At 40.0% G+C, this 19342-nt stretch overlaps 1 protein-coding gene across 1 annotated transcript; it reads right to left on the bottom strand.

Annotated features, from left to right (window-relative positions):
* Positions 1-2: 2 nt before the first annotated feature.
* On the bottom strand, positions 3-2632 carry LOC136277595 (uncharacterized). Its single transcript, XM_066159968.1, has 3 exons — positions 2465-2632; positions 77-1738; positions 3-23 (listed from the first exon to the last, which is right to left on the bottom strand). Exons 1-3 carry the CDS (start codon positions 2630-2632, stop codon positions 3-5), a joined length of 1851 nt encoding a protein of 616 aa, XP_066016065.1.
* Between the last annotated feature and the right edge of the window lie 16710 nt (positions 2633-19342).

Raw genomic sequence — 19342 nt, forward strand, 5'->3', positions numbered from 1 at the left:
GGTCATCGTGTAGTCGCGCGCAGCTTTTACGAAATCCCAGTGAGTACTGTGGACTGCCAGGTGTCGGTTCGTCAACCTCAAAAGCTGATGGATCCTCATGTCGCAAACGAACCATTTCGCTGGCCCATACAGTGCCTGACGATCCCACTATTGCTTTGAGCCGGACAAATACATAGTGGCGATCATCCTCAGTTATCAGCTTCTCTTCAGTTTCATTCATTACACTTGACTTCGTGAAAACACGGTGAGAACCCGGGGTCACATATACCATTTTCTCAGGCCAGTCGTACTTTGGCAACTTCCTTGCTTTAGTGTGATCCGATAATGTTAAGATCCTAAGATTTCTGGCTTTGTCAAAACCTTCAGATGTACCTGGTCTAAGGTAAGCCTTGTCATCGGTGCTTCTCATGAGACAAAACTTTCTCGCGCTGGAATTTCTGGCACCCCAGAATCGTCTTCTTATGTTTTTTACGTGTGCTCGTTGGTAGTGAGTGTTTTCGTTTGTGTTTTCTTCGCCTTTTGGTGGCTTTTTCCAACAAAATAGGCCTTTGCCACAATGGTGCTTTGCTTGGAGACTTCTTTTGTTTCTCGGTCTCGCCCTGTTGTATACTGTTGTAGCGGATTGAATTAATTTCTTCCCACGTTGAGCTAGTCGGTAGTTGGCAATTGAAAGAAGGTTTTTCTTCTTCACCCTCTGGCCGGTATAGAGGACCGTATCATGTCGTCTACCATGATAAGATGATTTATCCTCAATTGCCTTTGCAATGAAGTCTTCATCTTCCTCATCTAGCTTTGGCTTTGGACCTTGGTTTGACAACTTTCGCCTCTTCAGTCGATTACATTCGATAAGGCTTGAAGCTTGGCGCTTGAGCATTTGGCGTTTTCTCTGATAATTGCTTTCGGTGGGCTGGCTGTGAAGAAGCCCCTCCGTGTCTTCAACTTTTTCCTTGAGTTTTTGTACTTCGCTTTGGATTTCTTCTAACGTTTTGGATGACCAAATATTTGTTTTCTTTTGAAGAAGGTTTTCCTTCTCTTTTATCTCCTTCTCCAGCTTTTCCTTCTTGGAATTTAAGCGCAACCTAACGAGGTCGGCTGCTGCCTCATTAGCATTTTTTACCTCTTCAACAACGAATTTAACTCTCTCTGTCATAGACGGAAGATTGTCAGGATCGAAGCCTAGGGCTGTCATTTCTTCTCTAGAATATATGGATCGCAATATAACTCTAAGACAAATTTTATCCCATTCTGAGTCCATGGTAGTAACGATACCTTGCACGGTTTCCTTATCGAGAACAAGAGCACTATGTCCACTTTTAGTACTACAAGCACTAAAAATATCCAAAAGGAATGACTCTAAATCGACTTCGTCAGGACGGAGCGCGACATACTCAAAACCCTCGGTTATACGAATGATATTGATCCTGAGACCATGTTTTTCATGAAGTAAAGCTTCGCGAAAGGCAACTCTCTGATATTTTGACGGTGCCCCAGAGTGATGAGGTTGAAACGCAAGAAAGTACTCTAATGCTTCTTGAAAGGGGATTGAAGACCTAATTCTTGTCTTAGCATTGGCATCTTGCACCAGAAGAAATAGTTGATCGAAGACATAGAGCAGACCTTGAAACTTGTGCTTCTTTTCCTCTGAAATTGCTCTCGATAATTCTTCTTCTATAACACCCCTATTTTGCTCTAGGGTGCAGCTTTGTTGCGATGTTACAATCTCCATTCTCTTTTTTCCCTGAAGTAGTTTATAAAAGGTGACTTCGTCTTAGATCGAGAAACTCACAGTTTTACTAGATCTATGGGCTTGAGGAATGTATCTTAACGATTGGATTTTGGTAGCTGTTTTCTCTACAAGTTCCGTTTTCTTCATCAGTTTGAAATTAAAAAACACACCTTTCGCATTTATTTATTTTATTAGAAAGTATTTTGCCTTCACTTTGCGATAATTTAAATCGCGTCAATTTTCTAGTAAGTCTGCTGGTTTAAAGTCTGCATTTGACGCACGCACGAGGGAGCCCCCACATTTTTTTTCTTCCGCACGCTTCGCTTGTGTCACGTTCTACATTTCCGTTTTAATTTAATTGTATTAATGGTAAGCATAGTTAAATATTTAACACTGTTATTTACCACTGATCTGCAAATTATAGGGTTGTCTTTCAGATGCCGGGAATAACCCTATCTAAATTATAGTGACCACAAATACCAGTATTTGCAGTCTTTAAATACAAAGAATTAATGTCCGCGTCGTTTCGACGTTTCAATGTTAATGATTACTTATACTATTGCATGCATATTTTATTGTTTTACTTCTCACCAGTTTGAGCGTAAAATAATGGACCAGTATCACGAAGAAATTGCCGCGTTTTCCTTCATGATGATTTTAGTAACATCGAAACGCCATCAGACAACATTTGCTAGCTTTTATATTTTTATAAAGACTGCAAATCCATCATTTATTTACCTGGTCATTGTCGATATCTGATAAAAACCGCTCAGTTCTCGCCCTTCGCTCACTTCGCTTTTCATTATGGCATCGTTTATGGGTACTTCCATCACTTAAATCCAAATGCTTTCCAAGCTGATCACCATTATCGTCCAGATTGCTAAGCTTTTCTGTCATATCTTCCATTCTTGCTCAATTACAATGTCTGAAGTCCAACTGTCGGAAATCTTCTCAGCGCGCTTTTAAAATAATGCTTTGTTGTTGTGACCTACTATTAACTAACATCGTTGTGACATATTAACTTTAACTTTATTTTTTACATATTAACATATAAAACCTATATTTAGCCGAAACGTGGGCACAGAACTCGTTCAATTGCGCTGATTTGCTTTCATTATACGCCTTTTCAATGGATAAAGAAATTGACTATCTTTTAACAAAAGCTGACTTGAGCAATTACACAGACAATTTTAAACAAATTGGTGTTGCAAAGGTCGAGCATTTCCTGGACGTCGATGACGAAACTCTTGAGCGAGACATTGGACTAACGAAGATACAAACTCGCCGTCTGAGGCGTTTCTTCGCTCAGATACAAGGCGAATCAAAGCAAAGAGGAACAAGCAGTGAAGGTATTGAGTTATCGTTTCTTAGATGATTATTTTGAAGGCCTCTATAAAATAATTGGCTTGTGCTTCAAACCAGCCATGAACAAAAAACGTAAGGCAACATGGTGCATAATTTGTAACGCAATCCTTAACAAACATTTATTATGTGATCGGTAGGTGTTACGTCCGCCAGTGCTCCCAAGAAGCGCAAGCAGGCGATTTTGTCATTTGGACGCTCCGGGCAACTACAAGTCCTGAGGAACGACTCAGCACCAGAAAAGAAGCCATGGGAAAAATATCTTCTTCCCAACCCACACACAGTGTTGTACCGCAGATTTATGAATCTTCATTCGTGAGTAAACAAGCCGGTTTCAAACAGTATCTCCTCGAGCAACAGCAAATGCGTTGGCAGTTAAACACAAAGATAAAAGCCCTTTCCGATAAAGAAAACAACTTGCTTAGAAACGAGAATTGGGGAGTGTGCCAAAACATCACGAAGTTCATGTCAGGCGTGGATGGATGTAAGGGCAGTGGTGATGTCGCGAAGTGTGAGTCCTCCTTGACCACTGTCAATGAGGCCTTTAATTCAGCATCCGATTTGCTCTCATTTATCGACAACAGACGAAAGAACCTTTATACAGAAGAGCATACCTTAAGGTCGTTTGCAAGTGATGAGCTCAAATATTTCCAGGAAGCTCAAGAGCGAGTGAAGGCCATACACCAAGAGCTGCAGAAAGCCTCCAATGCGCTCACGACCACCCTCATGAACTTGAAGAGAAAGTTCCCATCTCCCATGGGGAACAACGGCCAATCCCAAAGAAAAAAAGAAAACAAGAGAAAAGTGAAAAAAATCAAGGAGAAAAGGTTGCATCAGCGAGCAGCAATTCTCCTCGAAAAACTTACCTCAAAAGAGGTAGCTAAAGAGGTTTTCGATTCACTCGAAAAGAATACTTACAAATGTGTCTCAAGTATTAATGCAGGATTCACTGGGAGATTTGTCAAGTGTCTCCACCTGGATCCTCTGCTATGGCTTTTGGAAAGAGGCGTGTTTGAAACAGAGCTGGCACGCAATTGGAAAGTGGTAGTGGCCAGAATGAACGAAGAGAATAGCAGTAATGGTGCTGAAAAAGGGTCAAGTTCGGGCGAGGATTCAGATGAATCTGACAAGGAGACTGTGCAAGAGCCAGTGGAGAGGGCTGCCGAAGATTCTGACACGGAAGCGGAACAAGATACAGCCTCACCAAAATAAACACTTTTTTATTTGTTGTTTTCATTCGGCCGCGTATTAAAATAATGAAAGTTTATGATTTTAGATTACGATTCTCTATAAAACAAACTGAAACGTTATGAAACAATTTTGAGCAATTGTAAGTATTCCATTCTCAAAATCTTGATTACCTTTCTAATTTAGATCGTGCCTGAATAAAAACGTGTATGTTAGACTACGATAGTGATTCTTTTTTACAAAATGGAGGGTCTGTAAAAGGGTTTGGGTTTTGTGTCTGGGCTAGAATAGAGTTTATATAATACAAAATACAACTGAACGTGGTCTTGAATATATGGTTGGGGGTTTAGAGTCCCAGCGGCAAATCCTACCAAAGTATTTACAAATGCAATCACCCGGGGTCCCGGCGCGACCTAAAATTCCTTTTTTTTGGTCTGATCCCCCCCATTATGCTTGTCAATTACGGCTGATCCCCCCTAAAGGTCTTCAAAAAAACCATGTGATCCCCCCCTAAATACTCCGACCCCCCCAGGCGATAAATAATGACCGGTCCCTAGCCCACAACAGCAGTTTGAAAATACTATTTCCATTAACTCAGAAATCGAACAGCTCTCAGAAATTGCAGAGTCAGCCTCTAACAGTGCACATTGCCTTCATAAAAGGGTACAAGTCAAAGTTCACCTACTTCATGCATACTATAGATTTCTTTGAGGATCATGTTGATCCAATCCAAAAGGCAATTGACAACCTACTTCTCCCAACTTTGGGAACTAACGAGGTGCATCTACTTGTCACCTTGATGACGTCTTAAGGGGGTCTGGGCATGCCAGATTTGAGAGCTGAGGCGCCACAACAGTTTGCTGCCTCGAAGTCAATATGCACTCGTAGATTCTATCACATCGCAGAGTATATTTATGGTGCCAGGCGAAAGCTCTACCGAGGAGGTTAAGAGACATCATCAGTCACTTAAGAGGGCACGTGACAAAGAGGAAATGGAAAGCATTGACTTAACTTTTTCCCCAGATCTGCTGTGACTAGTTAATCACTCGAGAGACAAGGGCACAAGTTCTTGGTTTAATGCGATGCCTCTCACAGATCAGGGCTTAGCCCTCAACAAGCATGAGTTCAGAGACTCGCTAAGCTTACAGTATAACTTGCCTCTAGTCGATCTACCAAGTCTATGTGTGTGTGGGGATAAGTTTACTGTAGGCCATGCCCTCTCATGTAAAAAGGGGGGCTTTGTAGCACAGAGACATGATGGTGTCTGTGATTTATTAATGGCATTCATCAATAAGGTCTGCAATAATGTGAAAATTGAACCATGCCTTCAACCCCTCAACAACGAATGGCTACATTTGAGAGGTACTGTCACAAGTTCTAAGGCAAGATTAGACATAAAGGTGGGAGGTTTCTGGTCAAGAGGAGTTATGGCATTTTTTGATGTAAGAGTTACACACGTTAACTCCAACAAAAGGACAGCACCTAAAGAAAGGGAAAATGGGACCCAACAGAAGAACGTAAAGAAAAAGAACATCAAAGAAGAAAACAGAGAGAACACGAAATTGAAGAGGTAAGAGGCTCCACGAGAAATGAAAGAGAAAATCTCAATAAAGAAACCTGATGAATTTATCAACAGGTCTGTCTCAATTCTTTGAAAGGTTGAAACAAATGACAGGCAAAGAGAAAGAAAATAAGTTAAATACCTTATTACATGAAATTTTCACGACATGTTAATTTCGCGATTTGGAGAGTCGCATATTTCGCGACACCTTATTTTCGCGATTTTGCGAAAATTTGCATTTTGACTCACTTTAATTTCGCGTTTTTGAGTGAGACACAATTTCTTTCTTTGTCAATGTTATTTTACATGTCCTTGAAAATTTGATCAAACAACTTAATCAAAAATGTCCAAATAAACAGAAACGCAGCTGATTATGTAAACAGTAACAAGAAAGATAATCTCAAAGCGTCTAGAAGGCACGGTATGTACCTGCCCATGCTTGAATGCAAGTCACGTTATTACTGGTCAATTGACCTTAATATCCATTACATTAAATATTCCTTTCTGCTAACTCCGAGGAAAAAAATGTTGCCGTTTAGTTGCACGACTGATGCCGTTTAATCGTTTGCATAAATGTCTTGATACGGATCAACAGGGGGTAGCACTTCTTTTCCATTTAAAACATCCTTTATTCCGGCTTTTTCCCATCCTTTCAAAACATAAACCTTTCCTTCAGTGCTGGTGAAAAAGTTATACAACTCTACCAACCAAGTGGCATGGATTGGTTTAAGGACCGATAGTTTGAGACCAACATCGACATCTTCAAAATTGATTCCACTATCCACTTGTTTCTGGACTTCTGCGGAATACCACGTCGCGAACTTGTTCTTGCAAAACTTCTTGGCCTGTCCATTGACCGTTAGATCCAAGGGTTGAAAAAAATGTGTCATGTTAGCTGGGACAGAAATGACTCCTATATTCAGCGAGGAGAGCTTCGAGCAAACCTTCTGCGTTTTCTGACCTCTGAAGACATCCCAGATAAGAAGCACTTTTTGAGATCGTGGAAGGCCAAGTTCCTTGCGTTTCTTTACCACGTAGGGATTGATTACAGAATCAATAAGGCCTATTGTTTCTGCCTCGTTTGAATAGTGCTTTGGGTTTTGGCTGACACAAAAGCTCTTGGGAAAACTAAAGTTCCAAGGAAGGCTAGCCTTAGTTTTTCCCTGGTATATAATTTGCAACGGGAGAAATTCGCCAGACAAAGAAATCACAAATGTTAGAGTGATGTTACGCTTATCTGTGAAACCCTTGATTGGTACAGACTGAGAGTTTGTTGCTGCCATGGTCATTCGACCCACTGATACGTAAGAACTCTGTGTTTGATCAGCATTAAGAATAAGTTCTGGTGGAATATTGTGTTGCTTGATGCAATTGTCAATGTCCGACAGGTAAGTGAGCTTGCATTCGTCGTAAACTCCTCTTGGAACTGGTGGCTTGGTTGTTGTGCCTGCACGCCGGGTAAAGTTGCAATGCTTGTAAATAGATTGAGTCCATCCTCGTGTGGGTGTAAATGAGAGGTACTTGTCACGCATTGACGGATTGCTGCTAATCAGTGCTTTCGCAGCAGCTGAAACGACGCTGCCATTCACTACACCACCTCTGGACCTGAGGTTTTTTTAAGAATGCGATCAGTTTGCTGTACAGCTCGAGAAGGAACGGTGGTCGCCCACGTTTCTGCGTTTCAAGGGACGTAACCAGTTGAATGTTTCCTTGTCTTGTTTGCGCAGAAAGTTCCTCTCGAAATGCCTTTCTAAAGGCATGCACTGTGCTTTCTTTTAAGCCTGGAAATTCTTCAATAAAGTGTTCTAGGGTTTTTTTGTTTCCATTTTCACTTGCGAACTTCCCAATTTTTACGCGATCCTCACTGCTGTATTGAAAATATTTTCCCCTTTTTCTCTTAGGATGTTGATTTGATTGCGAAATCTTGACGGGTCTTGAAAGGTTTACAACTGCGGCCACGGTTTCCCTGTGTTCAACCACTCCTAAATTTGTATCCTCCTGCCTCGGTATATGTGATTCAAGTATTTCTACCTCCACCGAATCTTCAGGCGAAGGTTCTTCTCTACTGAGAGAGAAGCCGAACTGAAACAAAGACATGTAATGGTAGTAGACGAACGCTCATGTGTAATTTCTACAGAAAACACGTGTAGTTGTAGAATACTGTAAATGCACAATGATTTCACGTGGTCGGCAGGGATATGTGATCGTCAGCTGTCAAAAAACCGGAAATACCTTAGATGTTTAAACCTTGAACCCTGCTAGAGTAAGACACTTTGATTTTGGTGATGGCTTCAGTTTCTTGTACTCTCCAATATTCCTTTCCCTGTGGCCTGAGAGGCTTTCACGTTTATAAAGAGATTTGGAAACCTAAGGTTGGAGACGTTCTTTCCTGCATCCATGAAAGAAACAACCAACACGATCGATACGCAATAGCTGCGACAAAATTGCTTCCTGGACGACTATCGAATGTAACACTCGGTCATTTACCACGTGAGATCAGTCGCTTTACAAGATTTCTTATTTCAAGAGGCGCAGATGTCTTCGTGACAGTAAAAGACGCATACTTTCGACGATCGCCACTCATACAAGGAGGCTTGGAGATTCCAGTAGAGGCGACAGTAAGAATGGAGGCATCTACGAAGAACGTTGAAGCAATTGAAAGGTTCAAACAACTGGTAGAACAGTATTACAAGGAGCCAGTGAATGGACAGTTTGAGGACTGTACAAGATGTGCTGCCTGATCATGAAGAGGAGACGGAAAGCAGTAGTGATGAAGAGGACCAGAACATTACTTCAGAATAGTTATTGTTATGAACGTTTATAGTGTAATAAAGTCACTTTTTAAATTGTCGACATATAGTGAGTCACTTAATTTTCGCGTCATGTTATTTTCGCGACATTTAATTTTCGCGTCACTTAATTTTCGCGATTTTTTTCAAATCGCGAAATTCGCGAAATTAACATGTCGCGAAAATTTCATGTAATAAGATAATATATTACTGGTGTAATGCAACAAACAGGTAGGAAGAGTGAAGAAAAATACACCCAGCAAACACACTGGATAATCCCCAAATGTACATTGACACACAAAGGTAACTCATTGCACATTCATCATATTTTCGGCTGCCACAGAAGACAACAAGAGCTGGGTTACATAGAGGAAAGCCAGAATTCCACTTTGAACTTTGAACTTAAATGTCAAACCATAAAATAAAGCACTACCACTAGCTTACAATGCCCTGTAAAATAAAATGTTGTGACTAGAGGAGATGCTTTTTGAGGGAAACCAAACACCATAACACTTCCCTTTTTCACACTTATTAAAGTAGTCACCTGAGACTATGTACTGTTCAATGCACTCAGTGTTTCCAACCAATGCAAGAACATTAAAGAAAACAGGAAGCCCTGGGTAGCTCAGACTCATGCACAGGAGGTTGCAAGTTGTACAAAATAGGTATGCAATATGTACATAGTTGGAAATGCAGTTTGAAAACTTTAGCCTTCCTACAACTTAAAATGATACAGGAGAAAAGCTAATCTGAAAATGTGCATCATAAATCTCTGGTATCGACAATGAAGATGCAAGAGAGAAGATAAGTATTGTAAACGTCATATGTTGTCTTCATTACAAGGATGTATGTCTTCCATTGAATAAGACAGCACGCAGAGTTAAAAAATAATTGAAGGAGGATAACAAAGGATCAGAATAGTTGCAAGTCTCTAGTTCCCTTAAGGGTGTGTTTAGCAAAGCACATTGCTTATCACTGGGAACTTTTTAAGATTCCCATTTGGGAATTAAATGAGGAATTTCCCCATGAAATTCCTTTTTTGGGATATTTTTGGGAAGTTGTCAACCCTCAAGACCTCATAAATGGGTTTTTCTGAGGGAAAAGGCTTTGCCGTTCTTGGTATCCCAACATTGAAAAAATGTTGTGACTTCTTCCACAATTAAATCCCAAAGTGGGGAATAATATGGGAATATTTTGCAATGTTTCTCCCAAAGTTGTGAATAAAATGGAAAAATTTCCTAAGGTAATTCCCAAAGTTGTGAATGCCATGGGAATATTACTCAAGTAAATTCCAAAATTGTAAATAACGTGGGAACATTTCCCCATGTAATTCCCAACTTTGTGAATATCATGGGAATTTCCCCCAAGTAAATCCCAAAGTTGTGAATAACATAAGAACATACCCCCATGTAATCCCCAAAGTACTCAAGTAAATCCCATAGTTGTGAATGACATAGGAAAATATCCCCATGTATCCTCAAAGTTGTGAATACCACGGGAATATGTACCCAAGTAAATCCCAAAGTTAGGAAGGACATAGGAACATATCCCCAAATTTGCACTTGCACTCAATATGGTAACCTCTAGGCCCTGTACATGTATGTAATTGCTTTTATGTACTGGCACATATTCAAATGCATGTGTATGCATCAAAAACATTGAGAACATGCACTTACTTAACTCTAAGCCTTTACCCAGGTTGAGGCACTGTCCCAATGGCCTTCAGCAATTGAAATCATTGATCTCCGAGCCACAGTATTTCTTGCACCTCTGCCACAAATTTCCCTTGCATAGACATTACCATTAGGAAATCTCAAACTTGGGACATATATGGGAAGCCGATTGTAGCAATATTCAATAATTTTATATATAGTCAGTTTAATATTTATATCTATGTAAATTATTTTTTATTTGTTCAATTTAATATTTATAGATATATGGAATAATTTTTAAATCCATTTTATTTAATATGTTTATATTTATTTAATTTAATCGCTCCAAATCCATTTAATTTAATCCGTATATATTCGTTCAATTCAATCTGGAAAAATATTTATTTCATCTCGGGGACTGGGTCAAGCCATCGGATCAGAAAGATATGGGCTTGGGAACGATAGCAAGGAATACTTGCAGTGCAAAAAGGCAATGAATGACAAAATTGCCGAAGCAGCAGGCCTTTTAAGGCGAGCCTCGGATATGTTGCTAACATTGGATTCCCCATCTACATCAGTATTGTAAGAAGGTTCGACGGAAAGTCAATCAATGCTCTACAGCGTCACGGAAAGCGTTAATTGAGCAAGAAACATGATGGACCAGAGTCAGCATGGAGGAACTTTTAGAAGACTTGGCTCTAACGAAAGACTACGCACTCAGATTCCTCGAGGAGGAACAAAAGGCAAACCCAAGCGAGCTGTGCAGAGGAAAGGTATCAAAGGAAAACCTTTTGAGTTTGGTCTTCTAAATTCCAAGGAAGATGATACAGAAGATGATACAGAAGATGATTTTTTAAGAAAGAAATGGTCGTAGAAAGGGGCATGTTTACACTCAGTAAACAAGACTGCGAGGCGCAGGTCAGAGAAAAGATTGCATCAACCTGAAAGAAAAATACAGTGTTATTGGACCCAACGATTTTGAATTCGTGAAAGTAACTCAAAAAAGAATCAATGTCTTGCATCTAAGCAAACAAACCGAGTATAATTACGATGTAGTGAAGAAATTGGTTGGCCAGGGTCTGTTGTATATCAGGATTAAGGTGGGCTTTGAATTCGTGGTAAACGAAAACCATGCATCCAATTCTGACTCTGAGCTGCTTCAAGTTGGAGCCCAGGAGACTAGCACCATCCCAGCAACTCTAATGGAACTTCTGGCATGGTCCCTAGCACCTCCAATGGAACTTCCGGCATTGTCCCTGGCACCTCCAATGGAACTTCTGGTATTGTCCTTGACACCTCTGATGGCAATTCTGGTATTGTCCCTGGCAACTCTAATGGCAGTTCAGGCATTGTTCCCAATGTCTCTAATGGAACCCCAGCACCTCCAATGGAACTTCTGGTATTTTCCTCAGCACCTCTAATGGTAATTCTGGTATTGTCCCTCACAGCTTAGCAGACAACCCTGGCATCTCTGCTCTCTATAACAACCATGTACAACAAGAGGAGGAGCAGAAAACAGAAAGTCCATATGATTTCTTTAGCCGAGTTGTAAATGAGCTCCCAGAAGACAAAATGGAACCAACTGAGATGCTTAGATATCTGCAGAAGAAAATTGTTTCTGGAAGACCGTTAAAGGTAACCAATTCATCACGAATCCTAGAAGGAGAGACCAATTTTATAACTGTAGATAGACATAATATTCTGGAAACTACATTTGAGGAACTAAAGCATGGAGCTGATCCAAGGGTCACCTTTGAAGTTCAGTTTTATGGTGAGCAAGCTGTTGATAGTGGTGGGCCTCGCAAGGAATGGATCCGACTATGCAATCACAAGATTAAAGACATTTAGTTTGATAATGGCTTCATAGAGCACATGTCTGAAGATTACTATTACATTGGTGAAATGGTCTGTATTGCCCTGCTTCAAAATGGCCGGTTGCCTGTGTACATACCTGAAGAAATACTGCAGGCAATTTTTGTTGAAGATCTGGAACTGCCTTCTTGTGTCAGGGAGCTCAAAGGTGGAATGGATACTTTAGGAATTCCCATGTTTGGAAGGAAATTTCCTATGCTTCTTTATCTTCTGAGGCCATCTAGCATTATCAGTTTATCAGTTCAACATCTTTTGTTCTTGTTGAAACCAGAATTCTCAGAGGAATGTTCATTAATGAAAAAGCTATTTATAGCAAATATGTTAAATATGTTAGAGATGTGTCAAGTGGCCGCAGAGTTGTCACCCTTGGAAACATCCTTGAATTTGTCACTGGAACAAGTGAAGAACCACCCCTTGGTTTTGCAAAGACACCACAAATTCACTTTCCAGTAGCTGAAGTGAAAGAGCCCATGACTACAGATGAGGTAATATATAAGCATTAGGTACAGGTTTGGGTAGTTTTTGAAAAGTTTTTTTATACAGGATTGCAAATATGGCAGGTAAAATGTGCAAAACCAGGTGTGGTGATGAAAGCATTTAACATAATTTAAGTTACACTGACTTGTAAAAGCCAATATTAGCAGTCATTTCCTTCCTGTTGAAAGAAACTTTTATACAGTGTATTTTATCTTATTATACATACAGAACATCTGTGTATGAGTTACTAATAATCATGATTGTTACTTTCCGATTGATCTCTTTGTACTACATACTTGTGCATGGTTACAGTTATCACAAACGATTTTCTTTTTTCACTAGGGAACTGGGGAATCAGAAAAACCACCTCAAAAGAAAAAACCCTTTTGGCATTTCATGCCAACTTGTCATACCTGTTCAAACACATTGGATTTGCCTAGAGGAAATGCAGTTTTACCCCTCCCATCAGATAATGAACTGTTCGAACTGTATGACCTAGCTTTCAAGAAATGTATTTTCTATAGGAGTTTATTACGGAACGTCAGTGCTCACACTTTGTTTTTCTATCTCACCTTCGTGTGCATTACTGTTACGAAATACCTGTCAAGTATGCATGATTTCTGTACCACATAAGTGTAAGGTGTCATAGCATGTACTGCTATATAGTCCAGTAGCCGTATGCTTATTTCACTTCTCGCGTCACCAATATAGCTTTGCTGTATTCTGCTTTCCCGCCCACCCACCCCTCCTTTTCTTTTGTGTTAATGACCAAGTTTTGCTCTTTGGTTGTTATTTGTCGTTACTTAACTATTCATATTTTCGTCCCATCTTGACACCCGCAGGCCATCCAAGCTCTTATGCACATGGGGACTGCTTCAGGTGCGGAAGGCCAGGTCACTGGGCCAAAGATTACAGGGCCTCCAGCTTCTATCCCCGCCCTTTCGGCCAGTACAAGCCAACCGCCTTTGCCCCAGCCTCCACCACCACAAACGCTTCAGGAACCGGACTTAAGGGAATCGGACATTCATGAGGAATTCGACAAGTTTATGGATGTACTTCAGGTACTGAATCGTTTCGAAATTGACGAAGATCTAGGACGGAATTACAATGTAAAGGGCAATTTAAAGAAAAATTTAGAATCTTGGGTATTTATAGGTGCTTCATCCTTCATATTAAACGTAATTAAATTTGGTTATCGTTTGCCTTTCTGGGATGTGCCGCCTGCATATTATTCAAAGAACAACGCTTCTGCCCTGAAAAATATTGATTTCGTAGAGAATTCTATCACTGAGCTACTGGAGTCCAAACGCATAAAGCAATTGTCTTACAAACCCCATGTCGTCAATCCATTGTCGGTTTCCGTTCAGCCTAACGGAAAGAAAAGGTTAATTCTTGATTTAAGATATGTTAATCATTTCATTAAGAAACTGAGGATTAAGTACGATGATTGGAAAATTGCTTCTCTTATGTTTCGCAAGAATGGTTATATGTTTTCTTTTGATCTTAAGAGTGGCTATCATCACGTCGAGATCTTCCAACCACATCAGACATTCTTAGGTTTTTCATGGGATTTTCAAGGGGAGACGCGGTTTTACATTTTCACAGTTCTTCCTCTTGGCCTTTCTGTAGCTCCTTATATCTTTACAAAGATACTCCGCCCTTTGGTTGGATGGTGGAGGGCTAACGGTATTTACATCGCGGTATTTTTAGATGATGGTTGGTCCATAGCTGACGACTATAATTCGGCAAATATTATAGCTAGTAGGGTTCGTTCCGACATACGTTTAGCCGGATTTATAACAAATAGCGAAAAGTCAATTTGGGAACCAACGCAAATTATTACTTGGTTAGGATTGGTCTGGAACTCCACTCTTGGTACTATTAGTATTACACCCAGGAGGGTCCAAGGTATCGTTGATTGTGTGGCTTTTATTGAAGCTCAAAAATGCACAATTGCGGCTAGACAATTGTCATCATTTGTCGGGAAAGTTATGTCTACATGTCCGGTTACTGGAAATTTACCCAGAATTACTACCAGACACTGTCAGATGACAATTGCTATTGCTGAGCATTGGGATACACCTATGATTTTAGACGAGTATTGTAAGGATAAAATCGTTTTCTAGAAGAACAATATCCATCTACGCAATTTTAAAAATTGCTTTGTTTTCCGCAAACCTCAGAAAGTAACTTTTTCAGATGCTAGTAATATTGCCTGCGGAGCTGTTTCTTATATCAATGACGGCGAGCATGTTTGCCACAAAATGTGGACGCAGGACGAAAGGAGTAGAAGTTCTACGTGGTGAGAATTAAGTGCAATTGAATTCTCACTTCTGTCTTGCCTTCCGATTTTAAGTTCATCACATATTAAGTGGTATACCGATAACCAGGCCACTGCCAAAATCGTTGAGGTCGGTAGCATGAAACTCGAGTTACACACGATTGCCTTAAGAATATTCAAGATATGTTACGAACACAGCATTCATTTGGATATTGAATGGGTTCCTAGAGATCGCAATACCAGGGCAGATTTTATTAGCAAACTGGTGGATTTTGACGATTGGCAGGTCACTGAGGACGTCTTCAAAGACTTGGATAGTCTTTGGGGTCCCCACACGGTGGATTGTTTTGCCACGTATTACAACAGAAAAATCACCAAATATTTTTTAGATTTTGGAACCCAGAAACGTCGGGCATTGACGCATTTATGCAGTCGTGGGAAGTTGATAACTGCTGGTTAGTTCCGCCAGTTTATCTTATTCCCAGAACGCTTGCCTATATATATAGTCAAGGAGCCAAGGGCACCCTTATTGTTCCACTGTGGAAGTCAGCCGTGTTTTGGCCCCTGTTAACCAATATTTATTGCAGTTTCATCCAGGATTTAAGAGTTTTGTCTATGCCTCAAGCTTTGACGCACGGGCGAAATCACAATTCTATTCTGGGTTCACCAACTACTCCGGGATATGTAGTGGCTTTAAGATTGAATTTCGTTCCTTCGGGGTAAGAATCTGAAAGGTTGGCCTTTCGGCCACAATCTAGCGAGTGGAATTTGTGCTGACTACGAATAGCACCTTGGCAGTGTTGCGTTATTTATTTCACTTTGATCATTTTATATGAGGTAGATGTGCTGACAACGAATAGCACCTTACCAGTGTTGAGGTATTTATTTCTTTTCGGCCAGTGTCAATGTGCAGAAGTTGTGTCGACAACGAATAGCACTCCAATAGTGCTGTGTTATTTATTGCCCTTTTTTGATCTTCATTTAATGAATGTAGTGGTGTTGAGAACTAATAGCACCCGGGTTGTAGTACTTATTCCCTTTTAGCCATGAATCAGTGAGTAAGATTGTTCCACCTCTACACCCCTTTGTTATGTGTTTTTTCCTTTTGTTTTCCTCAACAGGCCATCTCTGCTCAGTCCTGTTGGGCAAGTCTCTATGGATCTTTAGCTCCCTTCAAGCTGCGCCTCATTACTGATCAGTCTAAGGCCAGACAACCTTCGACGATGAATAGATATTTACTTGAGTGTCAAAAATTTATGCGTTGGTGCAATGATGTTAAGGCTCAATTCGTTTTGCCACAAGAGCCTGTTGTTGTAGCGGCCTATTTGTCTCAACTTCACAGGAAGACTGGTTCTCCCAGCACTGTTAGTATGGCTTATGCTGCATTAGTTTGACTACACGATGTAGTAGACGTAACTTGTAGTAATAATCCTTTGAAAACCGGAGTGTGTAGAAATGTTGTTGAAGCCGCGAAACGTAATGGCACACAACGGAAGAATAGGAAGCTCCCTCTCTCTATTGATATGGTCAAGAGAATAGTTGCTAAACATGGCAAGGTAGACGCTAATCTAAAAGATCTGCGAATTTCAGTCATAGTCCTCTTAGGTTTTGCAGGTTTCTTCAGATTCAATGAGTTAGCAAATATCAAAGCTTCGCATATAACTTTCGCAGATGACCATATGTCCATTGTTATACCAAGTAGTAAAACAGATGTCTACAGGGAAGGTAATAAAGCTATTATTGCTAGAACGGACAATGCCACTTGTCCAGTTCATATGGTCCTTAGGTATATGTCTGCTGCAAGAATGGACCATAATGCAGACGGTCTCCTCATCAGGCAGTTAGTATTTCAGAAAAATTATAATACTTATCTTTTAGGGAACAAAGGAATTTCGTATTCTAAGTGTCGAGAAATCTTTTTGGAAGCTCTCAAGGCTCTAGGTTACGACTCCAAACTTTTTGGGTTACACAGTCTTAGGTCTGGTGGGGCAACCGCTGCCGTAAATTCACCTAGCGGCCCTGTATCAGACAGGTTATTAAAATTACACGGGCGGTGGAAATCCGATTACGCCAAAGACTTGTATATTCAAGAAGATATATCTGCACGGCTTTCAGTTTCATCTAGCCTAGGTATTTAATTGCTATCATTAAGTTTCCACGCGTGATGGGACACACGAACGTTTTTGCTATCTTTTAGTTACAGCCTAGTTTTGTATGATTATAATCAGTGCTTTCACTATAATTTAACCGTATCATATGTATTGTGCAATGTACTAGCTTAATGAGGATATAGCTTCGCGTATCGTATTTCTGTGGGACAAAAAGCAATGTGACCGTTTATACACATAGTGCTCGAATACAGTAATAAAGCTTATATTGGCTCTCCGTGAGTTACCAACCCATTTGACTGTGGTTGTCGTGTTGTGCAAGTTCCTATAACGGTTTAGAAAATAATTTTCATGTGTGCGAACGCAGTGAGTTAAAATGAAATAGCTATTTCGGTGTTATGTAGGTTGTGGAGTCAACACTGAGTTTTGTAACTGATTTTTATTGATGAATAACTTGTTGTAAATAATGTAAATAATAACCCGATACTAACAAATAGAGATCACTGAACTTCTTTTTTGAGTTAAGGGGTGTTTTAACAGGTTATGCTGTTATATTCATTATGTTAACTAGTAGTGTTAAGGAAACAACCACACTTTGGTTCAGTACTGATTAGGATTTTGTTTGATGCCAGTATTGTAACAGTAACTGAGAAATGTTTAGTGCACCATACTATAGGAGCTGGAAACTGCTACTAGCCACCTTAAGATGAAGGTATAAGAAAGGGGAATACTAGTTTTTAAAACTGGCATGAAGTTAGAGAATGTTTAAATTTGATGATTAAGGATCATAACAGTACTCATAGTGCACAGTTCAAGACTATTGTTAGCTGCCTAACAAGCAAATGCTACATTATTCAAAAAGCTATTTGTACAATTTTTTTTCTGCAGCTACTGGTTTAAAAGTTCCATTTCCCAGTAAGGGTTACCTATTATCTATTAAACCTTTCACTCCCATCAGTGATCAAGGTAGAATTTCTCTTTACAGTAATGATACAATATTGAGCAGAAAAGTGATGAGAATAAAGAAAAATATCAATTGGGGGTAATTGGTTGATCCAATACCAAATTCTCCAAACTAACTTTATAAGAATTGTATGACAGACAGTGAGGAGAATTATTAATGAAATCTTGGGAGTGAAAGGATTAAGAGTTGAGTTCTTAAAATATTATTAAAGTCGAAGTTGATAAAGTTGAAGTTAATAAAGCAATGCTCCATTAATAATATTGTGGCATATATATTCCAGAATCAACAAGTTGTTCAAGTCTCTGAAATGCTAGTTCTAAAGCTTCTGTATAGATATCTGCACCCATTTCAGTTGAGGGTCTCAGTGGATCCAGATGTTCGAAAACAAATGACTTCAGTAAATCTCCATGGCTAAGATCCACAGGGTCAATGACAACATGATTATCTCTTTCAGTGGGAGATGGTCCCTAGGGGTCATTTCCATATATTTCTATCTCAGATGGCTCTTCGTCTAGTAACCCATGTGATAGTGGATTGTCAGCATGGAACATGCCATTTGTCCACATTTGGTATGATGACCAGTTTCCTTCTGTACCAACCTTGTGGTGATTAAAGGCTTTAAAAAACTCATCGAGGGCTTTGTTGATTCTTGGAATGAAGATTAAGTGAAGAGCAAACAAATTAATTTGATTATCTGTGTTGAGGATACCAGTGGACTCCATAGCATAGAATAGATAGTAATAAAGGTGGCATACACATCGAAAAACATCTTTTCACAGTCTTTCAATGCGTTGGTTGTGTGTAGAAGGACCAGCAATAAAACTCCCCCTTCCCTCCCCCCTAGCTTGAACCATGGCATCGCACACTAGGACATTTTCAACACCCTTATCAACTCTTATTCTTGATGGCCAAAGGTTTCCATCACGATTTATGGCATCTAAGAACAGGTTAAGTACAGTTTCTGCACGATTGTTTGAGTTACATCTCAGAAACATTAATGAGCTTAAGAACCGACAACGGCAGACATCTGGGACGGCAAGCGGAAGTGAAGTTACCGCCAGAAGTACTTCCGGCTGCCGTTGTTGTGAGGTTTCCCGCCGTAGCGGCCTTGTCTGTAACGTGAAGGAGGCCATTTTGCCGTCGCGGCTAAAACGTGAGTAAACTTTAGCAAAATAACGCCGTTTGAACTTACTTTGAGCGAAAATTGTTGGCAATTTTGACTGTTTATTGTTATGAGAGGATGTCTGTGAGATAGCCAAGCAAAAATAAACTATTTGTTCAAGGAAATTTTAACTTTATTCATTTGCCTTTCTCATAAACAGTTCGTTACTAGTACTGGCTCAATGTCAACAAAGAAAGCAA

This window comes from Pocillopora verrucosa, chromosome 13 (assembly GCF_036669915.1).
Source record: "Pocillopora verrucosa isolate sample1 chromosome 13, ASM3666991v2, whole genome shotgun sequence".
Lineage (NCBI taxonomy): Eukaryota > Metazoa > Cnidaria > Anthozoa > Scleractinia > Pocilloporidae > Pocillopora > Pocillopora verrucosa.

What these genes read in the sequence shown, in the direction of transcription:
- LOC136277595 (XM_066159968.1), bottom strand. Translation starts at nt 2,632, where the DNA reads ATGGAAGATATGACAGAAAAGCTTAGCAATCTGGACGATAATGGTGAT. An exon ending in CAGATATCGACAATGACCAG is followed by an intron (nt 1,739 to 2,464) that starts GTAAATAAATGA and finishes AAACTACTTCAG; the next exon opens with GGAAAAAAGAGAATGGAGAT. An exon ending in AGGATCCATCAGCTTTTGAG is followed by an intron (nt 24 to 76) that starts GTTGACGAACCG and finishes ATTTCGTAAAAG; the next exon opens with CTGCGCGCGACTACACGATG.